We start from the raw sequence: 27,008 nt of genomic DNA, 5'->3' as shown, positions 1-27,008 counted from the left end.
CGCCTCAAGTCGCCTTTTGTCTTGGCCAAAAAGTTGCACCAGAACACACCGCAAAGACTACAGCCGACGGCCAACCACCATCGTATTGTTTACCATCAGCGTAACTACCTGAAACACATGATGATGTCAAACTGCTGCAATGTGCCCTCACCTGTACGACTGGCTCAACATTATTTAAAAGAGAGACTGAGCTTTTTAGTGAACACATTCATTTGTTCCCGCCGAGTGTTTTCAGTTTCTGGTGACTTGAAGTATCCTCCGTGTCCTCCTGGCTCTGCGCTGTAATATCAATCCTTCCTCTTCAATCTCCGCCTTTTTCCTGAAAGGCTTTTGGTTTTGGGCCACCTGTCAACTGCCAATTAATTAGAGCTCTCTGAAGAAATGATGGACTGAGAGCATTAGGCAGCGTCCCAGCACTAATAACACAGGGCACGGATACACAACACACACATATGCCTCCTGTTTCCCAGCATGCACACACACACACACACACACACACACACACACACCTCAGATCCATCCCACCCGTTGTTTTAATCAGTCAATTCCTCTATTTCTATTTCCTCCTCATTAATCACTCGGCTCCCAGTCCTCCAGGCTCTCATGGAGTGAATTACACACTGGAGCACCGCGCCAATTCAAGTAAGTGAATTTCCCCCAACAGGGAAATATAACTGTCAACACAGAGCGGCTCCCTCCGACCAGCTCTCTCTCTCTCTCTCTCTCTCTCTCTTTCTCTCTCTCTCTCTCTCTCTCGCTCTCTCTCTCTCTCTCTCATCCTGTGATCACCCGCCCGCTCACTGTATGATCTGGTTTGGATGATGTGATGTTTCCTCAAACCTCTAATCCCTCTAATATGTATGGGGATGAGTGAACGGGGTATTTAAATAAGAAATGTGTGTGTGTGGAGTGTAAGAGTGTGTGTGTGTGTGTGTGTGTGTGTGTGTGTGTGTGTGTGTGTGTGTGGAGTGTAAGTGTGTGTGTGTGGAGTGTAAGTGGGTGTGTATTTTGGCAGCGTTTCTTGGGTGTGAGTGTCACAGTGTAGAAGTGTGTGAATGTGGACATATGGGGTGTGTGTGAGAATGTAAAGCTGTGTGTTTGGGTTTGAATGCTGCTCTCTATTTGTGTCTGTGCGTGTGGCCCCCTCCTCCTGGAAGCAGTGTGTGGTTTTGGAGGAGACATGTCGAGTTTCCGTTCTTCAAAGACAACCCGTCATTATTACACGCCGACCATCCGTTCAGAACAGGAAACCCCGTCCCCCTTTTCCTCCTTCCTCTCTCAGCCCCGCGCTCAAAACCTCTTTGTCACTTTTCTCTCTCACAGAAACTTTCTTCTTCTTCCTCCTTTTTTCTTCTTCTTCAAGCTCAGTCCTCCTCTGAATATTCATTCTTCTCTCCTTTCAGTGGTCTAATCCTTGTTGATTATCTATCCCTTCTAACTCTTCCAAAACCACAAATAGGTCCAAACTAAAGTTTTCCTGATTGAAATTCCAGTATCAGAAACGCCTCATATACGGCCTTCTGTGTTATTAACATGGAGGTATAAATTCTACGACTGCAAACTACTGTTTTAGAGCAGCAATGAAGAACTTATCTCTGGTTATTTGTCACATGCATGAAATAAACAACAGCATATCTGAGAGGCCGAGAGCTGAGCTGCCGCTAAAGTTAGCTTAGCTCTGTTTACAGGCGCTCTGCTGTTTTTGTTGTTTTTAAAAGATTGATTTTGGGGTTTTTCATGCCTCTATTCTAGAGACTGGACAGTGGACAGAGTCAGGAACCAGGGACACATAGAGTGGGAAAGTAGCCACAGGCCGGACCCAAACCCAGGCCGCCCACTCCGAGGACCACAACCTATGTACACGCCCCAACCACCCGGCCACCATCGCCCCATGTGCTCTGCTGTTTTAAGGTAAGGACTCCTTTATCGTTAAGCTTCCTTAAGTTTTAAACGTGAGCTGCAGAAGTCTAAACCTAGAAATATTCAAGAAGAAATCTTTCAGATCTCCTCCAGAGTTGCAGAAAGAAATGGTGGGAGGAGAGAGTGAGGGATGATATGCAGAAAGGGCCGAGGTCAGAAACGAACCCACGGCCTCTGCGACAAAGGTTGCTGTACATGGGGCGCAAAACATAAATTCAGGCTAAACTGTTAAATTGTAAAGCATATGTGTTCTTTCTTGTTGTTCTTTTTTACAGTTAAAGGGAAACCCAGATTTTAGAATCACCCTGAGAAATGTCTGCTCAACATTTGGCAACAGAAAGCTCCACAGAGAGGGTTCAATGCATGCATGCACACACATAAACAAGAAACAACGTTCACAATGAATGCAGGGATCGATAACCCCGAGTGAGTTGTATAAATCTTGTTTATATGGAGCAATCTCCTTTATTTGGTGAGCCTGTATTATACAGTTCCCTCCTGACGTATAGATTAACAGAAACAGCTCGGCTCCTCCAGCAGTGCTGCTGCCGCGCTACAGACACACAGCGCCGATCCAAACGTAGCTCACGCTCAGGATGTGACTCTCTGCAGAGCCAACAGCTCACTCTCTCTGCTGCCAGAGAGCTCAACACCTGAGATTATTTAGTGGACCAGCAGGAGACTAGAGAATGATCTACACTGACAAATAAATCTAATAATTATCCTCCTCGTCTTAAAGGTCACATATTCTCCTCCTCTTCAACCAGTTTAAATAAGTCTCAGAGCTCCTCAAAACGTGTGTGAAGTTTCTTGTTCTAAATCCACTCTGATCCTAGATTTGATCATGCCTATAAACCTCTCTATTTCAACCCTGCTTAGAACAGACTGTTTCTGTGTCTGTACCTTTAAATGTAAATGAGCTGTGTCTAACCACGCCCCCTCTCTGGAAGGGCTTGGGTGTCTCTGGCTTTCTCCATGTCCTATTGTTTACAGTGAGAAGGCAGACTCAGAGGGCAGAACAAACACCTAGCTGTGGGAGTGTCACCCACGTGGGGGAGGGGTTACTGCCCTTTGTGATGTCATGAAGGGAAAATTTCCAAACGGCCTGTTTGAGCACACATTTTCTGAAAAGTGGAGCAGGCAAAAGATGGAGAGGATGGACTTTACCTCATCATTGGGGGGTTTATAGACAGACTAGAGACACATATTAGTGTCAGAGGAACATGGTGAAGTAGATATCGTGACATCCGCCATGACAGACACGGCATGTTTATCGTTGCCGTGGCAACACCGGATCTTACGTCAAAGACCGCTGCATAAGGAAGGTGGTGGAATTTGCAGACTGTGCATTTAAAAGGTACGTAATAACATTTTGTGATTATTTCACTGTCCTGACTCGGGATCGGCTGTTTTGTTTCATTCAGATGGTAATTTTGTTCCTTGTAAATTCATATTTTCATCAGACAATAAACAACAAAAATTTAATCTCCTGTCAAAGCCCACGTACATGTCTTTATAAGCCCATCTCTTACCTCCTAGGGGTCTCAGCGGCGCTCCATTATGACGTATTCTCTGCCCCGTGGGGCTCCCGTTGAGCTCCAGTCGGCCCTTCTTCCCTGGCGGTGGGAGTCCGCTGAGGTCCGGGCTGCCTCCCCTCCGCTCGGGACTGTCCTGGGTGATGGGACTCTCCCCTCCTCGCTCCATCCTCCTCCACACCCCCAGAGGAGTTCCAGCCAGAGAGAACGAGTCTGAAAGCAGGCGAAGGGATCAAATGAAGACAGGTGTGTGTCACTGAGTGCAGATAAAACGTTTACTGGATGTTGTTATATAAACATTATCAAAGTGTTTAAGAGCTAATGAACCGGTCATAGCCGAGGTCTCCGCACCAAAAAGCTTTATTGTTGTTTAAAAAAAAACTGATTTGAAACACATCAGTGAGCCACACTGTTGCACTGGATGACATGTTTCTTTAACACCATGAAAAAAACAATGTTGTTTATTTTGCCTGAATCCTTCACACACCCTGCTGCTGCCCCAAATAATCACTAGAGCACCAAATGAGGATCCATCCGCAGCGGGAAATAGTCCCCAACAAAAGCAGACTTTAGTCCTGCTTGATCCCGGAGTGGTTCAGGTTAGGATTTAGTCTTTTATGGATCTAAATGTTTGGGGCCCAGTCGTAAACACACATGTCTCCCATAATGTGAAAGTCTGAGGGTGAGAGCCAAAAAAGGGGTCCGAGACGTTGGAGAGTATCGAGAGTATTTTGGATGGGAGGAGATATACTTTAGGGAAAATTACTTTTACCCTCTGTTGTTGAGCACGCACAGGAGGCACACACAGGAGGACACACACATACATGCACAAACAGGATCCTGTGGACATGCACTGATAGAGAGATGAGGGGGGCGGGGGAAGGCTGCGCTCGAGCAGTTGGAGGTTCAGTGCCACGCTCAAGGGCACCTGCAGGGCTCAGGAAGTGACCTGGCACCTCTCCAGTTACCAGACAAATTTCCAAACTTTGTCCGCACCAGGACTTGAACCAGCAGCCCTCCAGTTCCCGACCCGATTCCTTACAGATTGAGGGCGTGGCCACACTGGCTATCTGTACCGTGCCTTACTCAAGCCCCCTGCTGCGCCATTCCCAAGCTGGCCGGCACATCGGAGAACAACACAGAGAACATGACAGCTACTTTGTGGCTCATATTGACTCATTTTAGTCAGATACAGACATGAAACTCTGGATTTCTCCATAATGAAGGCTGTCAGCGTTGTGTACCACTGTGCTTGTGCTCGTGCATGAAGTGTAGCGTGCTAAAGCACACCTCTCCGAAGTGTGCCAAAGCCAAGGAAGTGTACCGTGCCTAAACACGGCACGGAGCGGTCACACTGGCCAAACGATCTGGACTTTAGGGTTGAAGGGTGCTTGGGATGGCCAGTGTGACCGCGCCCTAAGATACTGCCACCCCCAATGATACATAACACAATTGTTCAACTTTTATAAGCTCCATGTGAGGTAGCGGAGAGGCTGTCATAGGATATGAAGCCATGAAATCAAGGTTTGTCTTCCTTCCTGTTGCACCTTGAATTACAACCAGTCTCTGTTTGAAATGGCTTTGGGCCAGTTTAGGAATGACACTGATGGACGGACCGATCAATCGATCATTTGACCCCATCATGTCTCATCAAACAGATTACACAATCCGTCAATCTGCCATGGCAGATTGAGCAAAAGCAGCAGCCCGACATATTTTTAAAAAAGCACCAAGGTGGAATTCTTCCTTCCTTAGAGGTAAAAAAAGCGATTCATTATCTACAAGAGTCTTTTTCTATTATGGCTCTAGGCTGAAATGATGATTGGGACTTTCTTTATATGAAATACAAAATGAGCGACTGCGACAATCGCTCCTATAAAACCTTCTGTTTTCTGAGCTTCTGAGTTTGTCTAAAAGTCAGTTTCTGTGTCAAGACGCTCGATAAAAAGTGTCAAAAAAATGAGAGAAACTACAATGAATCACAATGAAAGGCTAATGTCTCATACCCAGTGGTAAAAAGAAGAATCTTCACATTTATTTATCACATCTGTACTCTATTCTTCTTCTTATTTAGGCTGCTTCGGTGTAAAACTACATCAGACCTCCTGCAGACATATGGAGATCCATATCCTGAATTTTAAAGAAGGGAGCTCGGGTGTGACATGTTGACACGTGTCGGGGGAAAAGGTTGATTGAGGCAATGTTGCAAGCTGACAAAAAATATAAAGGGATTGTTTGAATTCACAAGAATTGCTTGATCGTGAAATATAGGGGGGAAATAAAGAATGAAATAGTCTTTGTATGAAATGTTTGAGTACGTCCTCACATGCTCGAGCCAAAGCCCCAAACATGCACATACACACACACACACACACACACACACACACCCACACACACACACACACACACACCGCTGAGAGTGTCGACGTTTGGGGCTTCTCTGATAAGAGAGCTTCAGCCAAACTACCAATACGGGTAATGTCACCAGAAACGCTGCCAGACCAGACAGGAAGGCGAGCCAAAGTATCAAAGAGCCAGCTCATTTGGACCAAATGGACTTCTTTTATTTACATATGAGCCCCCGGACAATTTCTGTTGGCGTGTGTGACCCTCAGGGAAAAGAGAGCGAGATTAAAAAACTGACCGAGGAAAACACGGAATGATTTAAATTAAAGGATGGAAATGAAGTTGGAGAGCTAATTTCAGAGCGTGAAAGAAACACAGAGAGGTTCTGCAGAAATGCAGCAGAACAAATGATGCAGAATCTGCGCTGATAGTTTGTCTGTGGCTTGATTAGTTAACGCCTCCTCCTCCTCGCCTTCCCTCCGCCTCATTTAAAAAAAAAATATTTCTGCAGCTTTTACGGCTCCAGCTGTCGCAACTCCGAACAAAAGGCATTGTTTTTGTTGTTGTGGTGTCTCTCAGTCTTTCACCATCTCTCCTCTACCTTCTTACACAACATCATCACAGCTGAAAAAAAAACACACACCATCCACCGCCATCGCTCTAAATCTGAGACGCATTGCGAGCTCGGGGCGAAAATGTCAAAATGTACAATAAATTAAAAACATTAGCTTTGGCGTGATTAAAAAGTGTGGGAGGCAAACAGGCCAAAAATGTAAGTGGCAGAGTTTAATAAAAGTGGGTTTAAGAAAAAAAGGAGTTCAAAGCAGCGGGGGCCATAACTCACGATGTGCTGAGAAAAAAGCAGGCTTTGTAAATAAATCCAACCACTAACAATGTTGTAGCGACAATAAAGAACAACCAAACGTAACAGAACATGGAGAGAAATTCACAGGGCTGATTTGGGCTGCAGATTACAGCCTGTGTGTGACTTCAGAGGCAGCTTTCTCTGCTTTTATTTGGAATAATCCTGCAGAGTCTCTATCACACACACAGGTCTTAACCTGCCGTCGCTCCCTGATGATCCCTATCACGACCCCGGCCTGCGACATCTCATCATCTAACCCCGAGCTTTCATCGACAGATAGTCACAGTTTCCCAGCATCGTCAGATAGTCACAGTTTCCCAGCATCGTCTCATCTCTGAACACGTCCTCAGACGCAGGAATACATTTTATTTTGTTCCAAGAGGAAATACGCCTTAATCTTAAAGGCTGCTGAAAGAAATGCAGAAGAAGAAGAGAAGTTCTGACACTTTTTTCAAGTGTGTTCCCATTTAAAGACGTGCAAAATATCACAGCAGGCGGTATAAAGAGGTTTAATCCAGCTCTGCTACATCAGTATGAGATTAACCAGAGTACAATCTAATATCTGAAAACAATCCACAGGCAACTTTCTCCCCGCTAAAAGGCCTGGCGAGAGATAAAATGTTGATTTGTTTAGGCTGAGACAGCATTTCCAGCATGGGTCCTCAGAGATGGACAAGGAGGTATATTAGTTTTTTAGCTTGATGCTAACGAGGCAGAGGACAGAGTCTCTGCAGACACAGTCACCACCAATCACATGCATGGAGGCCCAGAAGGGACGACGGAGCAGCTTTACTTTAGGAGAAGTCTGTATTTTATTTGTCCATCTTTAACATAACACCTTTAAACAGCGTGTGTGTGTGTGTGTGTGTGTGTGTGTGCGTGTGCGTGTGCGTGTGCGTGTGCGTGTGCGTGTGCGTGTGCGTGTGTGTGTGTGTGATGCACCCCACAGAAACCTCCTCCGTCACACCCTGATAAATACTCGTCTATTATCACGGGCGTGTTGAGCAACGACCATTTGTTCTGCGCAGCGTCTTTAGATAAATGGATATGACTGTATGCAGTTGATCCATGTTAATACCTCTGACACACACGACATTTATTGGCTCAGAAACACTGATATCAAACCGTGTGACGATTGTTATCGCCTGTTTCCTAAATCCTTCTGCAGCGTGCTCTTCGATAAGAGACAGCGTCGAAGCTGTTAATAAGGACGAGATAAGACGAGCTGTTGATTATCTGTTGTGGAGACGAGGAGCGAATGTAATGTCTCAGTGATAAGGAGAGGGTCATGACACATTTTTTACCAATTTATTGCCTCTCTTGGTAACAACACACCTCACAGAGAGCGAGAGAGAGAGAGTAATTAATTATTAAGGACTTTTTTCATTAACTTTAATCCTGTACTGACTGAGGCACCAGCAGAACAAACAGGTGAGCTTACTATATGATCAGACATTAAGGAAACATGCTATGTTGAAGTGCTGGCTTCTCTGACAACAATGCAGCAGCCAGTATGTCCTCCTTCAAACTTTAGATTCTGGTCCTGAATGCTCTGGATTTGTTTGGACCAGAGAAGGTAGGCGGTTTTAAGGCACCTCCATAACTGGTCTCATATTTGCCAGATATGAGAGCAGTTATCAGGTCAAACCAACAGGTGTGGCAGCGATGGAAGCGGGCAAGAGAAGTCGTTCAGATAGAAGTGATTGTACCTGACCTAAAAAGCCTCTGCATGTTTCTAATAAGCTCCACGAGCAGAAACGTGCTCAAACTAGGATCAATATTAATCTAAATGGCTAAACACTGAAGCTTCAGTGTCCACCACATGACAAGCTGCGTGAGCATCGACTCTAGAGAGGAGGGGGCGGGGGGAGACAGCTCTCTACAATGTTTAGAATATAGACTGCAGTACCCATTTGAAACACTAGGTGTCAGAGTTACATATTGCTCCTATAACGGCTCAGGACTCTCAGAGGGGCGTTCAATAAAACAGAAACTTCAGCGATAATAAAAAAACAAATCAAAGAGAATTTCACATTTTTAACTAATAAATTAAATAAAAATCTTATCTCTTCATATTCCTGCTGCAGTTGAAGTCTTTCAGTTATAAAAAAGGTAAAACCTCTGCACTCTGTTTGTCCCGCATCGTGTTTGATTCTGGGACGACCTCATGTTTTGATGATAAGCCACTGTATCAAATTCCACATTATTACACGTTCCAGACATAACAAATACACACAGAGAGCCAAAGACGGCAAAGATTGCAGAGCCAAAAAAAAAGCAGACACACCCAAAGAAATGGAGGAGTAGGAACGGGACAACAAACACACCTATAAACAACGTGTCCAGCTCAGAGACGTAAACACACACAAACAGAGTCAACGTGTAATTCAAGGCCAGTCTAAACTCTACAAATCAGACTCCTGACTAACACTGATTGGTACTCGCATCGGTTTGAAGGACGTAGCATGTAATGACGGGGGAAGAAGGGCAGCAGCAGGAGAACGTGGACTCGTCTGTTTCTCTGCATCACTCTCTCCTCTACCTCCATTTTTTATCTGCCTTTAAGGTTAGGGAGTTGTTCATTTATTAAGATTAAGAAGAGGCCTCCAAAAGAGCCACTGATGCAGAATCACATGTCAGCAGGTAAACTATCTTTTAACCCTAAAAATAAACTCTGTGCGGCTGGAAATCTAGTTTTCTTTGACGCTACAGAAACAGTAACCTTCAGGAGAAGTTACAACCATAACCCCCAATTTCCACATCAACGCCACGCACTACGCTGTAGTTCGCCAGCACTCTAGTCAATGATTGTGTTTCCACAGCGAGCGCCGCGGCCCAGCCCTGGAGCGTGCCACTACGCTCTGCTCAGTTTCAAATACGCTATGAGTCTATTTTTCAGCGGAGTATGCTGCAGGCACACGTCAAGCTGGACAGAGTAGAAAGACAGACAGGAAGTCAGACAAGCGGACAGAGCGTTCAGTCAATTTCAAAATAAAACACAATGTACACACTCGCGATCGGGTTCAAAACAGGCACCGAACGACCAACAAATCATCCTCAGAAAGCAACATGTTGATTGCACGTTTTTGTCTTTATTCCAGCGTGATCTTATAGTTCCCGCGTGATCTTATAGTTCCAATGTGGGGATGTTTTACAGCTGCAAAGAAGATCTGATTTACTGTCATGTGTTCATGTGACGGTGGCAGACATCACCACTAAGGTCGAGCAACGAGTTTAATTTGGGTCAAAGATTTGTTGAATAAAGTTTTTTTTGTATGTTTCTGCATGCTGAACATCCAGAGGGGCTGCAAGCTGAGCTGCTGCTAACAACATGAGGAGGGAAAATGTCTGCAGAGAAAATGACCTTAAAAACACTTTAAGTTGCCTCTGGAAGATTTAACTGTAGGCTCCTACACTGGTGCACCTTTGTTTTTACCATGCAGAAAAGTGTATTCTTTGCGTTCTCAGGACCTCTTTGTGCTCTCTGTCCCAAATGCTAGGACAGAAATTGGGAAAAGGGCTTCTGGGTATTCTGCTCCCTCAGCCTGGAATCTGTTGCAGAGTGACTTCAAACTCAAGGAGCTGGAGTCCTTAAAAGTTTTTAACTCTAGTATGAAGGAAGCAGATTCTACAGGATGTCGATGCATTCAGCTCGACTACTTGAACTCCTGACTCACAGATTTGACTCGTAGATGTTTCTCTCTTAATGTAAAGTTTAGTGTTTCTACTTTGTCTCTCTTTGTGTCTCCGTCTGAAACTTTGAGTTTTTTTACTGCTGACTGTGTCGACCAGGACTCCCTCGGACAAGAGGTTCTTAATCTAACGTGGACCAGCCTGGTTCAGTAAAAGCTAAAACGTGTCGGAAATGTAAAAAGTCAGGATTACAGATAGAGTACATATACAGTATGTAAGTAAAAAATGCCCCCACCAGGCGCTTCAAATTTCATATGCGATAAAGAAGACACACACACACACACACACACACACACACACACACACACACACACACACACACACACAGATAACTTCAGTGTGACAGGAAACAAAGAGCAGTAAACACAGCAGCTCGCTCACACACCGAGATTTTAAAAACAAGAGTATCACCGGGATAACCGGCGGTGAAAAGTAGAACGAATCAAACGAGCAGCAGGATCAGACGTTTGTTAGAAAGAAAAAGAACTGACCTGAAGCCAAAACTCGTTGCTTCTCCTGCTCTAACTGCCTCTGCTGTATCTGCTCTACCGTTACGATACGAGTCTGCTAGAGGAGGGTTGTTCCCTTCACATGCAAACCACACACACACACACACACACACACACACACACACAGTGACCTGTCAGGGCATTATTAGCGCTGATAGCAGGGGAGAATGGGAGAGGCGTCTCCCTCCATAGGAAAATATTCAGACAGTGCTGTTCGAGATCCACTTTTATAGCCGGGTTATCAAGCTATTGGTTAATGCTTGTTCTCTGCAGCACAGATAAAAGGTGGAGGAGGAGGGGAGGGGGGTGATATTAAACACCCTGCTGTTAACAGACACATGGGTTCATGTCTGTATGCATAGGTAGGATCGGGACCAAGCAGCAAACTCACAGAAATGAAACCTATGGTTGGAATTGCCAAAAACTGCAGTTCCTCCACTGTCCACTAGAGTCTGTCTCCTGCAGTGAGTCAGTCCCCATAGAGACTCACAGCAGAAATAAACATGATTACAGCCTGGTACAAAAACAGTTTGGGTCTCTAGAGCTCATTTCTCTCTTCATCTGTACGGGCTGAATGTTTATACAACTCACCTCTTTACATTATATTAAGGCTCAAAGGGATGAATAATTAGGGGCGTGGCCTCTTTGAGTAACAGGTGGGAGCTGCTAGGCGTCCCCTCAGCTGATTCAGTCTGTGACCTTTAACCTCTGGGCCGTGTTTGTGCTGTTGCAGCCTTTTGGAGATTTGTTCTTGTAAATATCAGACTAATAATCTGTCTCTCTGTGAGACCGTCCAACAAGTCTGAGCTCCACTTTTTAAAACCAGTCAAACTCATACGTTATCTTATTTACATGTTAGCAACAATTAGCAGCTATCTGAGTCTGTGAGAACCAAACCTGGACTGTTAGCTTGTTAAGTGTTCGTACAGTTTCCCTGCAGAGAAGACGGTCAGCTTCTGTGTTTAGAACACTTTTTTTTTTTTTTAAGTTACCCGGTATCTGTGTATGTGCTACAAGCTCTCAACTCAACTCAGTCAAATACGACCACAAATAAAATCTCATTCTGCAGCAAACACGATGGTTCACAAGCTAACTCAACACATAATGAATTAGGTCAATGCACAAACTGTTTCACTCTGACCAAAACGCTGATTTCCCGTCTCTAACTTCCCTCCAGCTCCGCACTCTTGTCCAAATGTTGTCACTTTGTGGTCGACAAAAAAACCCAACAACAACACATCGTGATGGCCAGAATGTGAAACTCAAAGCTACAAAGCAATAGGTGAAGTCACGGAGGCCACGTCCGTTATTCATGCAGACTAAGGCCCGGGCAGAAAGGAGGCTGCTGGGTAAAGTCTGCCGCTGCACTTCTTGCACAATTAAAGTCACAAAAATGCTTCTTTTTTTTTTTTTTTTCTTTTTCAAATGTCAGAAAACAAATGCAGTATCACCATTTCAATGTTCATGAGAAATGATTGCTGTTTTTGGGGAAGGTTTCATTATTGTGAAATTTGTTGTATATGGACGTCAGATGTTTTACTGTGTGAGAGGGAGAAAGACCTTTAGGACAAAAATACACAACTTTGGTTCTGTTTGTAGCTCTGGAGGGGGTCCACACGAGCTCAGAAACACACACACACACTGAAATAAGAGGGGTGAGGGGTGGGGGGAGTAAGTGGAGGGCCTTCTGGCAAACATGTTTGTCTCTCGTAAACATCTCATTTGATAATTCGGGATGAAGCAACATTTATTGCCTCGCCCTTGCAGCTATAGAGGATGCATACTCTCACACACGCGCACACACACACACACACACACACACACACACACACACACACACACACACACACACACACACACACACACACACACACACAGACAGACAGTAAGCCACACAAACCACAGCCAGCACGCTACACAGACTCGCTGCTTTAACACTTCCAGGGACCACACACTGACTCTCAACGCAGCAGCATGCAGGGACAAAATCGAATATGAAAACCGACAAAATGCACGGACAGAATCAGAGTGTTATTATAAAAGAGTGACTTTGAAAGAGATCCTGCCGTGTTTGCAGACATTTAGAGGGCAGATTCAGCAAAAAGAAAACACCAAAAGTTCACTACACACACACGCGCGCACGCACACACACGCAGACACACACAGACACACGCAGACACACACACACACACACACACACACACACACACACACACACACACACACACACACACACACACACACACACACACACACACACACACACACACACACTGATGCCAAACCGTCTACCACAGCTCACACCAGCCTCACCAGAGTGGGAACAACGAGCTGGAAAAACTCTCAGCATCCACTTCCCAGAGCTCTCACAGTCACATTAGGCCGTAAAAGACGTCCATTTATATATAGATGATATATGCACGACCTAAAATGAATGGGAGACGTTACCAGCGGTGATCTGAGAGCGACGCCCACGGAGAGAGAGAGAGAGAGAGAGGAGCATCATTAGAGAAGCTCGTCTCTGCCCACGGAGGCGCTCTGCTATCTAATCTGCAGTTTAATAACGCTGACACACCCTTATTACGTGTGAACTGAGCTGGTTCACACACACATGCACACACACACACATGCAGACCCACACACATGAACAAACGAGAGAGGCAGGAAGGAGAGTGACAGAAATATAAGAGCAGGACCTAAAGTTTTTACATTTTTGATTTAAATGACCTTTGACTCATTAATTAATAAACAATTTAGGGTTTGACTTCACGGTATAGAATGTGTCTTGTACTTTCTGAAGATTTTTAAACTATTTTCTACTTCACTGTAGACATTAGATTATTCTAGGATGGATGACAACGTCAGGAAAACAGAAAAATAGAATTAAAATGAGGCTTTCAGCCGTCTGCGTGCATTTTGAATTTGATTACAAATATGACATTTAATATGAAATATTAAATTGCGTGACCCTATTAGTAGTTATTTTAGCTGACTAACACTTTGTAAAAATGGCTGCCTTCTTCATGTATTTAATGTATTTTCTCCCGCGTACAGTTTGGATTGAATGTCGGTTTCCCTTATTAGAGAAGTTTTTAATCTTCACTTCAGTTCCTGATTTTTTACATTTATAACAAACCTGTTAACTGACCTTTAAGATGTTAATTAATAAATGTTATGTAAAGGATAAATGGATTAAAGGCAGACTGAGTTTCTGCAGAATAAAGCTTAAAATAAAGTCTAAATTCTATGGCTGAAATTTCAGACCAGAGATAATGTCCGTGTCACCCTCAGAGAATTAAACACACACACACACACACACACACACACACACACACACACACACAGACACTTTTGTAAAAGCCAAAGCCAATTTCAGTTTTCCACTATTTTTGAAAGGCCTCCTAACCCCCATCTCCCCCCACTTACTGAGTCTGCGCGGCCTGTCAACTTGTCTTTCTTTCTCTTTTTTTAAATCACGAAGTGTGCAAACTTGAAGCTGACAGCCTGCAGGCCTCAGACCTGCACACAGTCTCCATCAAACAGACTGAGACGAATCCGTTTCTCCTCGCTGTTTGCCCCAAAATAAATCCTTTTTTTATACATTTTTAATTATTTGCGATATTTCTATGACATGAGGGGGCTTTGAAAGCAGAAATAAGTGCTTTAGATTGGAGCAGACTCACGCAGCTTCAATCATTACTAGAGATTTAAAGTAATGGCTGTGCATAAAAATTACGCTCATTTTCTGCTCTTTATTGAAATATTATAGTGATTTTTCCACGGGACAAATCCTCCTCCACCCCTCCAAAATAAAGGGATATTTGTGCGAACGGGAGCTCGTGGCGTTTACGCGTGTTTAAGGTTTAAAACAATGAGGACAAAAGACCTGAATCTGTGAGGATCGGGATTCTGGCTGATTTGGAAAGTAAAAATCCGGCATGCTTATTTGTGGGTTTTTTTTTAAAGGTCAAAGAGACTCTGTACAAAGAGCAGGGAGTCAACTTCTAAAACAAGAAGCGAGGCTTTCTTTCCCTGACGCTCTGCACGCACCTCACCTGAGTACTTGACACTTTCAAACGTTTTCGCGTCACCTTCACGTTGAGTTGCACGCGGGGGGCTGCAGGTTTGACTTCATGGCTTTGCTTTGTGTTTATCCCGGGACAACCTATCGCTCCTGACAGCACGGCCTGTTTCTCATTCTGCAGCATTTGGCTCCAGTTTCTCCTGGAGGCCTTTTTTTTTTTTTTTTAAGTCCGGACTCTCTCCTCTGATCAGCTCGTGCGCGCTCTGATCTCTTCATACAAGTGAATAAAAAAAAACGTGTGTCTGTCCTCTCTGAAGCTCAACCTGTGTGTCTGTCCTCGGTGTGTGTGTCTCAGGTGTGTCAGCAGGTGAAAAGGTTCTTGTAGTTTCCCCGTGTTCGACACCTCTCTGCTCTATGTTTTATTCATCCGCTGCTGCTGCTGGAGGAGAAGATGATGCGGTTTAACGCGGACTAAGAAACAAACAAAAAAAAAACAGAAAAAGTAGTGCAGCATTTAAAACTGCTCGCGTGTTAAACAGTAACGTGAGTGACACCTCTCACATGAACTCAGCTCTTTAATTATTTATGAAAAGTTAAAAAGTCACAAAGTGAGCAGACTGAAGCACGTTTTAAGAGATTTAAAAAAAAAGATTTTGACCTCATTTTTTAAAAACACACAAATACGTCCACTCTTTAAAACACACACACACACACACACACACACACACACACACACGTGCGCGCACACATGTAGTCTATATATCTGTGTAGGGCCTGTACTAATATTAAAGAAGATTTAGTGTTAATCTTTATTTATTCTTCTTGATAAATGAGCAAACATGAGCTCAAAATATAAAATTCAATCCTGCTGAGTCATTAAATAACTTTAATGACTCTAATGACTTTAATGAAAAGATTTTTTAATGAAGTCTCAACATCCTGCGGAATTTTTTAAATCATTCAAATACTTGAAAAAAAAAGAAAATAAGAAAGAGTTAAAGTTTATTTTAATTATCTCCCTAAGACACAGACATTGAAATGTAACATGCTTTCAGGTTGAATTTGAGTCTAAAATGACCCTAAATATTTATAAACTTTAACTAATTTCATTTATTTTATGGGGAAATTAAACAAGTGTATTTACTGGTATTATAGTATTTATTAATGGATATTATTAGACTATTAAGCTGCAATAAAAACACTAATATTTCCACATTTACAGGCAATAATAGTGATCATTATTTATTTTGATTTCTGAACGTTTAAAGGGACATATTTTATTTATTTCACATTAATGATGCATCAATTAATTTAAATCAAAAACACAATATTTATATTAGTTTTATTCTAGTGTGTGTGTGTGTGTGTGTGTGCGTGCGTGTGCGTGCGTGCGTGTGCGTGTGTGTGTGTGTGTGTGTGTGTGTGTGTGTGTGTGTGTGTGTGTGTGTGTGTGTGCACTCACTGTTTACGGCGTGTCTGTAGCGCTGCTGCCCGCTGAGGAGGCTCTGTCCATTGATCAGGAGTATTGAATCCAGGGCTGAGCTGTGCTTCGGCTCCTGGAGACTCTGCGGCGGATCACGGAGGTCTCCTCGAGCTGAATCTGGACCCGTAAAAGGGGACAGGAACCGGATCGGAGATCCACGAGACAAGAACAAAAAGTTAGTGTGGAGAGGACGGGGGCGGTTTGGGCGCGACGACTGCGCGTCAAAAAAGCAGCAGAAGGACCGGGAGGATGCACGATCTGAGGGGAAGTTAATACGAAGAAAGAAGTAGGAAGGAGACTTTGGGGTCAGCGGAAGTTTTCTGTCCTTTATCCCGCAAAAAAGTTGATTCTCTTGGGTACTCTCTCTCGTCTTCCTTTTTACGCGTTTTCCGCCCTTTCAGCTCAAAACGCGTCTCAGCTGCACAAGTCTGCGCTCCTCTGAACTCATGGCTCCATCCTCGGAGGAAGTGGGCAGAAAAATAAGCAAAACTGTGCGAAGAAGAAACAGAAACCTGACCGTGGAGCTCGGCAACCGGCGTCTGAGGAACAGTAATAGCGCGATTTCTCGGAGCGCTTTCTAATCAGAGTGTGTCACTTTCAATCTTTGCTGTGCCAACGGGCGCACTGACTGATAGAGGGAGGAGAGAAGGGAGGAGAGACAAAGAGAGAGAGAGAGAGAGGAAGGAAGGAGGGAGGGAGGGAGCAGAGGGGGCGTCAAAAAAAAAAGCTGATCTGACCCGCAGGAAGCTTTCTGTGGGACGGATCTGTCTGAGAGGACGCAGAGTGAGAAAAAGTGTCCATCAGAACTTTTATCATCATAAAAATGCTTTAAGTGGATCCCGGAGGATTCCCACCTCCTCCTTCTCCTCCTCAGATGCTTTAATAAAATCTGCTTTGACTTAATGTTCAACATAAAGTTGCGTAATAAACGTCTAAATTATATCTGTGTGGAATCTTCCTCTCGGGTCATAACACGACTATCACAGAGACCTTGACTTTAATGAGAGACAGCAGATAGAGCATTAGAATATTTTCTGTGGGCGCAGCAGAAACTTATCACTCTGCTATCAGCGCTGCAGCTCCTCACTAATACTTCCACACATGTCAGGATCATCCCGCAGGTACAATCAGCTCAGGTGAAGTCCACGCCCTCATGCACGTTAATAAGTAGGCTTATAAGAAGGCAGAGATGAGACATAGTGCTTTTTTATTTTTTATGTTGTTTTTTTTTTTTTTTACCGTCATCACATTTCAACAAAACGCTTAAATCAAGCTTTTCTTCTCCCAGAGTTGTGGTCTCTGAATTCATCCCGCGTCATGCTGCAGTTGATGTCCGCGCGCACAGCTGACCAGGTCACTAGTGTGTTGTTGCTTTAAACGCGCGCGCACACACACACACACACACAAACGCACACACTCACACCTTGGCACGGTTCTCGTACTGGAGAAAACCCCAACAAGCAGAAGCTCAGCGAGGAATAAAAACATGGATAAATTCTGTTTACAAAACGTGCTCACTCTTTGTGTGTGTGTGTGTGTGTGTGTGTGTGTGTGTGTGTGTGTGTGTGTGTGTGTGTGTGTGTGTGTGTGTGTGTGTGTGCTCCCGCTACATACACTATGACCTTTAATTTAATGTAAGATCATAACCTGAATATTAACACAGCCCCATCATATTCCGCCCTGATAGACTTTATTTATAAAACCTGATGTCTGATTTATTTCACTTTGTCAAAGCGTCCTTTAGATTAAATCTGAGATTAGAATCAGAGTGAAGAGTGACCTTGAGATAAGGAGGATAAACTGTCGAGGGTCAAGATCAATAAAGAGTCATATGGAGTTATTGTCTGAATATATAAAATTACATAATAAAAACATCAGGTTGAAGAAGGTATAAATTAAATGTGTTTCCCTTTAAATCGTGAATAATCACATTAGAAAACACAATGACTGATTTTATTATGTAATAAATTATTTTTTAAATATGATTTTAACTGAAATAACCCGAGTTGAATCAGGAATATCCACGTATTTAGCAGAAAACTGAAAAACAAAAAAAAAAAAACAAAACACGGACAGCCACAGAGCATCAGAGTGTTTAAAATATCTTTACAGAATCATAAATTCATTTTGGACGCAGCTCAGTTCATGTTTCTGATTTCCTTCTTTCCTAACTTCTGCACGCAGCTGTCCGTGTCTGCAGCTCTGAAACGTTAAACTGCAACTTGTTAAACAACACAGGAGCATGCGCAGATCACAAGAGGGCGACAGGAGTGATGATGAAGCCACAGGTTTGAAACGGTGCGTCTGTGCCTGTGCGTAAAAAACGCTTCCAAACAAGTTGGCTGAAGGAGCCTCGTGTTGGTGTGAGAGGAGGCACGCGGGGCACCAGTGACAGAGAAGACGACGAGGAGGAGGAAGAGGAGGAGGAGGAAGAGGGGATTCTGCTGAGTTCTCCAGGATGAGCTGCTCAAGTGGGGTCAGCTGAAAGTGCGCGTGTATCTTTCCAAGAAATACAGATTTGAGGCCTGCTCCCTGCAGCTTTGTCCTCGTGGTCATTAACGGGCAGTCTTGATCAATAAGTGAGGATTCAAGCGAATAAAGTGACGTCAGTTCACTAAAAATGAACCTTTACGGGGTCTACAAACCCTTGAAATAGCTGTTCATCCTTAATCCAAACCTGACCCTCTTTATAATCCAGCTCTTGACCTTTTTATTTTAGATGCACATTTAAAACAGAAACCTCTACCTGCAGACCCCAAACAGTCTCATGTCTGACTCACCTGTACAAGAAGCCTCTCTGTCAGACGTGGAGACACACCTGGCTGCTGATCTGCTGCTCGCTGAAGAATTAAGTGGGAACAGACGGCGGCTGTGATCCGGAGTGCTGCTTGCTGCTCATTCGTCAATAATATTAAATATGATAACGACGAAGATGACGATGTCGGTGCACGCGGGGAGAGCGTGAGGTAAACTCAGGCCTTAATGGCGACGATAATAACGGACAGAGAGATGTCATTAAACTCCCTGTGAGGAAAGGTGAAACAATCGAAATGAGCAGATTTGGTTTTAATCTCGTCCCTGCCGAGCTCTCGCAGTTATTTTAATTTTTAAAAGCGCTCATTAGAGGTTTGAAATAAGATCGTTAAAATCCATTTCAAGCTTTATTCGTCACCACACAGGCCGTTAAACCCAAAGTGTCTGCGGCTTTTGGAGAGGGCGATATTAAGCTCCACACTCGCCCCCATAATTAAGTGGTGGCCCAGAACTCCTTGAAGAGCAGCATTTGTAGTTTATTTTGATTTATTGTAGGGAATTATATTTAAATTAATTACAAACGTGTTGACACGAGGGGGGGGGGGGTTCACTTGCTTTTTTTTTTTTTTTTTTTTTTCCGTTTAAGTCTCATTGTGAGGCTGAGAGGAGGATCATGCATGTCGTGACATTTTAATACATTCCTGCGAAATCCAGTGAATTCAACTCGAATGTGTTTTTGCTTTAAATATTTGATGAGTGCACACAAAGGGGAGTCCGGGCTGCGCGGAATATAACCACAAAAAAATATCAGGAATAATGAAGGCAATTAAAGAATAATGTTTTCATTGTTTCCTGCAGATTTTAGAATATTTAAAATAATACGAAAATAAATAATTCAGTTTTAATATGTCGAGTTAAATGCGGAGTTTCTGAGGATTACATGAGCGTGTGTGTGTTTGTGCATGCTGTATTTATTCAGAGAAATGTTAACTAACTGCATCTTGTGCATTTCACCTCATCATGCAAACAGTCCTCTGCAGCCGGCGGCGTGAATTATTGACGCCACCGGCAGCGGCGGGGACTCGCTGCTCCGCTGCATCACTTACCGGCTGCTTCCCTCCTCCGTCTATGTTCCATTTCTTGGGGATCTGGGAATCTAGGAACGAGGCCAAACACGCGTAAAAAGCTCCACGAAGAAGAATGAAATATTGATCCCTGAAATAACCCCGATGGAGAGGACTGCTGTGAATAATGGATGTGTTTCTGCAGCCCCACAGCGCGTGTTTAACATGATAGTTGATTGGAGAGTAATGTGGGCCACTTACACTTATTGAGAACATATTTATCGTGCAGGTAAGTGTGTGTGTGTGTGTGTGTGTGTGTGTGTGTGTGTGTGTGTGTGTGTGTGTGTGTGTGTGTGTGTGTGAGAAGCCTGGCCCTGGGGCTCCGTGCATGCTGGGGCCGATAACTTCCTCTCACTGAGCACCTCCTCCCTCCCCACACACACAAATAATAACTCGTTTTTTTTTCATATTTCACTTCCAAGCAGGAAAACGATTTATTGCGAGTGACCGTGTGATTGTGAGCAGAGCACGAGGCTCGTTTAAAAAGCAAGAAGTCAGCAGAATCACACAGAGAAGAATGCGTCTGCTTTGCATCGAGAAAGGTGAAATATTAATAAATATCCACAGTTTGTTAGAGCCCGGATTCACATCACGAAGCATTCAGGAGAGCAGAGTCACAATGATCACCAACATCGACTCAAAACTCACTTTTCCTAACACCATGAAGGAGAAGTGATCAGTGCTGAAGACAAAGAAAGACAAAGCAGAAACTGCTTCTTTTTCCGGAGCTGTTTTGTGTCTCGCTGCAGGTTTCATGCCATGTTTTTGTCTGTTTATTTGCCACCAAAGAAGCTTGTTTGTGCTCGGTGGATTTTTGCAGACTTTTGTGTTGTCACCTTGTGAGTGAGTGTGTGTGTGTGTGTGTGAGAGAGAGAGAGAAGCAGAAGCATCATTTGTGCAAACAGCGCGGCTGTGTGGTGGAGAGGAAAAGACCCAAAACATCCCGAGAAAACTGCAAACATACAAACAAAGAAGGCCTGGATACCAAACTGTTGTTCTTTAAAGAGTAGGGATATTGCACATCTTCCACTGACTCTTAATCCTTTAATTCTGCCTTCATGCTTTAGTGTCTAAATAACGAACTATTTGAACTAATTGAAATAAAAAGATCCATCCGGGACTAATCAAAAGAACTCCAACAGGTGAGACGTTGGTGTCCTTCAGGTCTGCTGCGAGCTCTCAGGAAACATCTGAATCTGTGTATTTATAAAATATAGCAACAATAAAACGATCCATGGAGGTTTTGAGAATGTGTTTGCAGGAGAAATAGTTCCTGTTTTAAATATGAGAGATGTTCATTATTGATCTCAAACTGGAGGATTGTGGAGTTACAGCAGCAGGATGTCAAAGCAAATAAAACAACAGAAGAATAAAATAAAGTAAATAAACCCAAATTTTAAAAAAAACCTGTCAATGCTGCAGCAGCGTCCTCTCTCTCTCTCTCTCACTCACACACACACACACACACACACACACACACACACACACACACACACACGCGCGCACACGCACACACACACATCAAGACTTTAAAGAGGTTTCAGGAGAGCGACAACACATCGTGGAGGTGTGCACGTGTTGCACATTCACTCACCTCCATATTGCACTTCACATAATTAGTAAAAATGTCCTTTATGGTGGTATGATGTGTTTTTTTTTTAATCAGATTTTGTAAAACTGTTTTTTATTCAAACTTTATTTCTCCTCTTGCTGTTTCCTCCTAAATGTTTTCTTGAGCTCTCCTGCTGCAAAACAAATCCTCCTGAATTCCCTTTTCCGTTGAAAATAAATCAACACCCTCACTCATTTAATGATACGCATAGTCACGTGCTCATCATTAATCTACGAGAATAAATCAAAGAATGAATGAACGAGAGATCAGAGAAGAGAAACAGAGACAGACGTGAAGACGGAGGAGTCACCTGCTCAACCAATCAGAGGTTCATAATGGTCATAAGAAATAATTGATAATAAAAACACATGATTATGTTTTATGTTCGAATTATGAAAAAAGACATCAGACACATTTTAATCGATTAGAAAAGAGCGGGAAATTTATTTTTCATTAGGCAACTATGAATGGAAATATCGTGGGCCTTCTTCTTATAATTATTATAATTACTATACTATTATTATTATTATTATTATTATTATTATTATTATTATTATCATTATTATTATTATTATTATTTCATTGGTCGCTTTTCATTTGACTCGTGAGAATCCAGGGACTGAAACCGGAAGTAACAAACCGCTCAACAATGAAACAAAGAAACAAACAGATAATATAATAAATAAATAAAAACTCCAATCATCTCTGAAATGACTCGTTTTTATTTGTATTTATTTATTAATTAGTTAAAGTGTTTGGAGCTTTAAAACATTAAAATGTTTAAGGTTTAAATCTTTGAACTAGATGATTTAAAAAAAAGAAAATACAGTTGTATTTATTTGTTATTGTTTTGTACAGTTATTATGTTTATTGTTGGTTTACACACTTCCTAAACTTAAAGGTAATACTCGGTGTTTTAAAGGATTTGTATCTGGTTTCATTAATTCGTCTTTTTAAACTTTAAACCTATAAAATAAATTAGTTTCCTAACCTGCTCACGCACTTTGTTTGATATAACTGATGAACTAATTACAATTAATTATAACAATGATTATAATAAAAATACTTCTACTTTTCATAATCATGCAAATAATAATAAAATAAATACTAATAAGAATCATCATATTTAATAATTATTCATATAATAATAATAATAATAATAACAATAATAATACATAACAGTAATACTACTATTAATAACAATCTTAATAATGAAACTAATTAAAATCATCATTATAGATTATACTTATTGTTTTAATTATTGTCATAATATAATTAGAAGAACAAGAACCATTATGAGAATCATAATCATTCAAATGTCTGTGTGATGTCTATAATATTTTACTTTAATTCATAGAAATAAAAACTAACTGTGAAAAGAATTCTGTTTTAAATACGTCCAGTCAAAGGCTAGAAAACTAAAATCAACTTCCTCTTCAAGTTGTGACGAGAAATGTTCAAGAAATAAATTCTATTTAATAAAAATTAAAACTAACTCTAAAATCTCATTTACAGATTTAAAAGGTAAATTAATATCTACTATGTGTTTGTTTAAAAGTAACACATTCTGTGTGGGTTCAGAGTAACCGTCGGGGTCGCTCTGTGGGGTCGGGGTGCACTGACACTGACATTTGGAAATGTTGGATTAAAATGTGCAGGACTCAGTGAGGATTTGGGACTAAATTTATGACTCAAACAAAACATTTTAAAGGTTTATTTCAGAAAGTGGATAGAGTCAGAAAGAGGATATAGTGGTGAATGACATGCAGGTTGGATTTGAACCCGGGATGCCCGTCTGGAGGATTACAGCCTCTGCCTGGAGGAGACTAGAACTAGACGACTACAGCCTCTGTACAACAATTTATTGATGGAAGACAAATATTTCAAACTTCACCTTCTTACTTGATTTAAACGTAGACGTAGAAATCTCTAATGTGATTTTCAAAGCATCAGCAGATGGTTCAGTTCTAAACTTTTAAATCTTATACTAAAGTTGTTTTATTATAAAGACGTCTTAATTCTTCGTCTTTTCCATTTTAAAGGATTGATTCATTGATGTGTTATTGGATTTAGAGGCTGATCAAAGCGTCATGTCTCGTCTTATTTGATGCACAAAAGAAAAGAAAGTGGAACTAGAAGTCTGACGTTAATGAAAGTGTTTGTGACTAAAGTCTGAGACCAAACTGCAGAAGACATCAGCTTTAATGTCCCTCTCTCCCTGTCTGTGTGTGTCCAACTCTTTGAGCTCTGACGTGCAGCTCAGAGGATTGTTTTCCTTTCAGTTAAAAGCCGTGGCCCCCGCCGGCGAGGCCCCCGCAGCCTCTCTCTCCCTCCTCGATAAGTCCTTACCTGAAATCAAATCCTGGTGCTTAACGAGGAGGCAGCGGGCTGCAGGCAGAGAGAGCGTCAGCACTCTGCACTATGTCATCGAGCACAACTATTTGACAGTTGGAATTATCTGTAAATACTTCATTAAAGTGTGTATGAGTTCCCCTCTTGTGCGCCTCACGGTCCAACTCTGGTAAGATTTACAAATGATAACATAAACACTGAGAGAGAGAGAAAAAAGAAATTCAATTCTCATTTGAAAATAATCGCAGAAAAAAAGAAAAAGAGAGAGAGAGGGAGGGGAGGAGAGGGGAGCTGTGGGAATTTGATTGGGGGCCCACGAGCAACAAAACAGCGGAGGTCTGTGTAATGAGGTTTGGAAAGTGTGTTCAGTGTTCGGGGGCCAACGTTTACTTGACCTGCCAGAGGGATTGTCTTCCAAATGGACGCCAGGAGTGCCAGAAGTTGAGCTGAGCTGTCCCAGAAATCTCCTGAAACTACCTGAGATCTGCACAGAGGAGAAACGGGCCGGGGTCACCTCGTCAGGCGAGAGGGGACTAACTCCTCCTGTGACCTGCGGCTTCAATATTCAGACTCGACTGTATGAATGCTGTAGGTTTTCTTTTCCTCCTGAAAATTTACCCTCACACAAACAGACTGGACGGCCTGCAGACCACAGGGCAAGTCCGATTAGATCATTTCGGCGGTGCTCATCAGGGAGCTACCGATACGATATTATCACGATATGTAATCATGGTACATTATTATCACAGCTTTAAAGCCTCTGGAAACATGAGATCAATGTTTAGAGTCTTATTAAACTGCCAGATTACAACCTGAGAGCACATTAAAGTTCAGAGTTATTAAAAACATCAAGTTTGAAATTCAGATTTTGTCTGTTTGGATCATTTTTCAGGACTCTTAGTTTAGATCCCATTTTGATTGGCATCTTCCTGACTCCGCCCACAACAATGTTACCCCCCCGGGGTTCCTGAACTTTTCAGCTCACGACCCACAAAATAAAGGTGCCAGAGACAGGGGACCCCCTTTGTCCCTGAAGGTGTATAACACAGCGCACAGCCACACACACTCTCTCTCTCTCACACACACACACTCACACACTAACACACTCATAGGCCGATCCAAACTCTGGTGACACAACATAATATAATCTCCACAAACATTTATGCACAATCATTTGTGCATCTAGAGCTGCAGACGCCGCCATTGTTGTCCTCATGTGCAAACTTACATTTGAAGTATTTTTGCGCGTTCATTTAATTTCACTTAGAGGCATGCTTTCATTTGTCATTTAAATACCTTTTTAAAGCTTATATTTTCACAATAATGGGTAAAATATACATCTATATTTATAGGTTTTTTTGGAAGTCATCTTGTTCTTGATCTTTAAATGGAGATTAATTTCCCCCTCATGTCAGTGAGTGAGCAACAAATTCTAAGTTGATCAGGATTTGGCTCTACATAAACTGAAGGGTTAAACAATTCATATCAATTTTTTTGATTTTTGGCTTTTTATGTCTTTATGCAGAGATAGGACGGTGGATAGAGTCGGAAATTAGGGAGAGAGAGAGAGAGGGTGGGGAATGACATGCGGGAAAGAAGCCACAGGTCAGATTTGAACCCGGGCCTCTCCGCTTCAGGGACTGCAGCCTCTACATGGGGTTGGTCCCCCAACCACTTGGCCCCCTGGACTTTAAAGATTTTTAACAATATAAAATGTATAAATCTGACATTTTGCATGCAGGGGAATGTGACAGTACGTAACCTTATTAATCTTTCTTTAAACTAAATTCCTACAAAGTCTGCAAATCTTAAAAGAAAAAAGGAAAAGTAGCACATATAGTTGCCTGAAAATGAAACACACACACACACACACACTCTGCACAGTCAAACAGAATCCTGTACAATTTTTTCCCCATTTACTGCGACACACTCAGCTCTGCAATCACATGTCAACCTGTCTGCACCAATAACAACTCGGCTGCAGAAAAAAACCCTCGTACCTGAGAGCGCTCGTCAGGAGGAGGCCGATGTTTGGAGGAAACGGAAACTGATACGCTTTAAAAAGTGAGGAGGAGGAGGGGGTGGAAAAAACGAGGATATTAAAGAGGTCAGGGAGACAGCGACCATTTTAAGGCCTTCCAGCTCTTCATTTTAAAATTCTCTGAACTGTTTCATGACTTTTAAATTATTTCTAATTATCAATTTTTTTGCCAACACCTTTTTGAAAAAGTCTGAACATTTTCTGACATGTTGGTTTTAATTTTCCGCCTCTGAGGAGAAGTGTGAGGGAGGAGGAGAAAGATTTGTCATAAAAGGAGGTCACAGGTGGAGGTGCATGCTGAAGCAAGAAAAAAACTAATACAGCTCAACACACACACACACACACACACACACACACACACACACACACACACACACACACACACACACACACAGATCCTACCATGAAGCATGCTGGTCCTCGGAGGTTTCTGGAAATAGTCATCCACAGGCGACTGCGGCGCGACAAGTTTCTCAGACTCTCTCTGACTCCTCGCCTCAAGCAGACGGGCAAACAGCCTTGTGGGTAAACAAGGGTGAGCGGGGGTATAGTGGATGGTTTCACTTGGCAGGTCCCCCCCTGGGTGGGCGGGGCCAATGCACTCAAAGAAGATGTCAATCATTTACTGTCAGACACCAATGAGGAAGCTTTTGTCTCCGAACTTAAATCCTTTGATTCTTCTGGAGGGAGTCAATGATTGAAAACATGCAGCGAGGGACACCCAGGCCTACTCCTCAGTGTGTGTGTGTG

At 42.6% G+C, this 27,008-nt stretch overlaps 1 protein-coding gene across 7 annotated transcripts in view; it reads right to left on the bottom strand.

Moving 5' to 3' along the window:
* Positions 1–26,786, bottom strand: part of satb2 (SATB homeobox 2) — a 62,610-nt gene extending 35,824 nt beyond the window's left edge. For 2 of the 7 annotated variants that reach the window (XM_065962606.1, XM_065962607.1), the window contains exons 1-3: positions 20,236–20,531; positions 16,355–16,492; positions 3,453–3,668 (exon numbers count right to left, since the gene is read on the bottom strand). In XM_065962606.1, coding sequence (XP_065818678.1) covers positions 3,453–3,668; positions 16,355–16,492; positions 20,236–20,266 — 385 coding nt within the window. In that variant the 5' untranslated portion in view covers positions 20,267–20,531. Of the gene's footprint in view, positions 1–3,452; positions 3,669–10,850; positions 15,600–16,354; positions 16,493–19,155; positions 19,258–20,235; positions 20,534–26,660 lie in introns of those variants that run through there. The other 5 variants (XM_020637797.3, XM_065962610.1, XM_020637801.3 and 2 more) reach the window with 5 other exon arrangements.
* Between the last annotated feature and the right edge of the window lie 222 nt (positions 26,787–27,008).

Source organism: Labrus bergylta, chromosome 13 (genome assembly GCF_963930695.1).
Source record: "Labrus bergylta chromosome 13, fLabBer1.1, whole genome shotgun sequence".
Lineage (NCBI taxonomy): Eukaryota > Metazoa > Chordata > Actinopteri > Labriformes > Labridae > Labrus > Labrus bergylta.
This window is presented reverse-complemented; position numbering and strand designations above follow the sequence as displayed.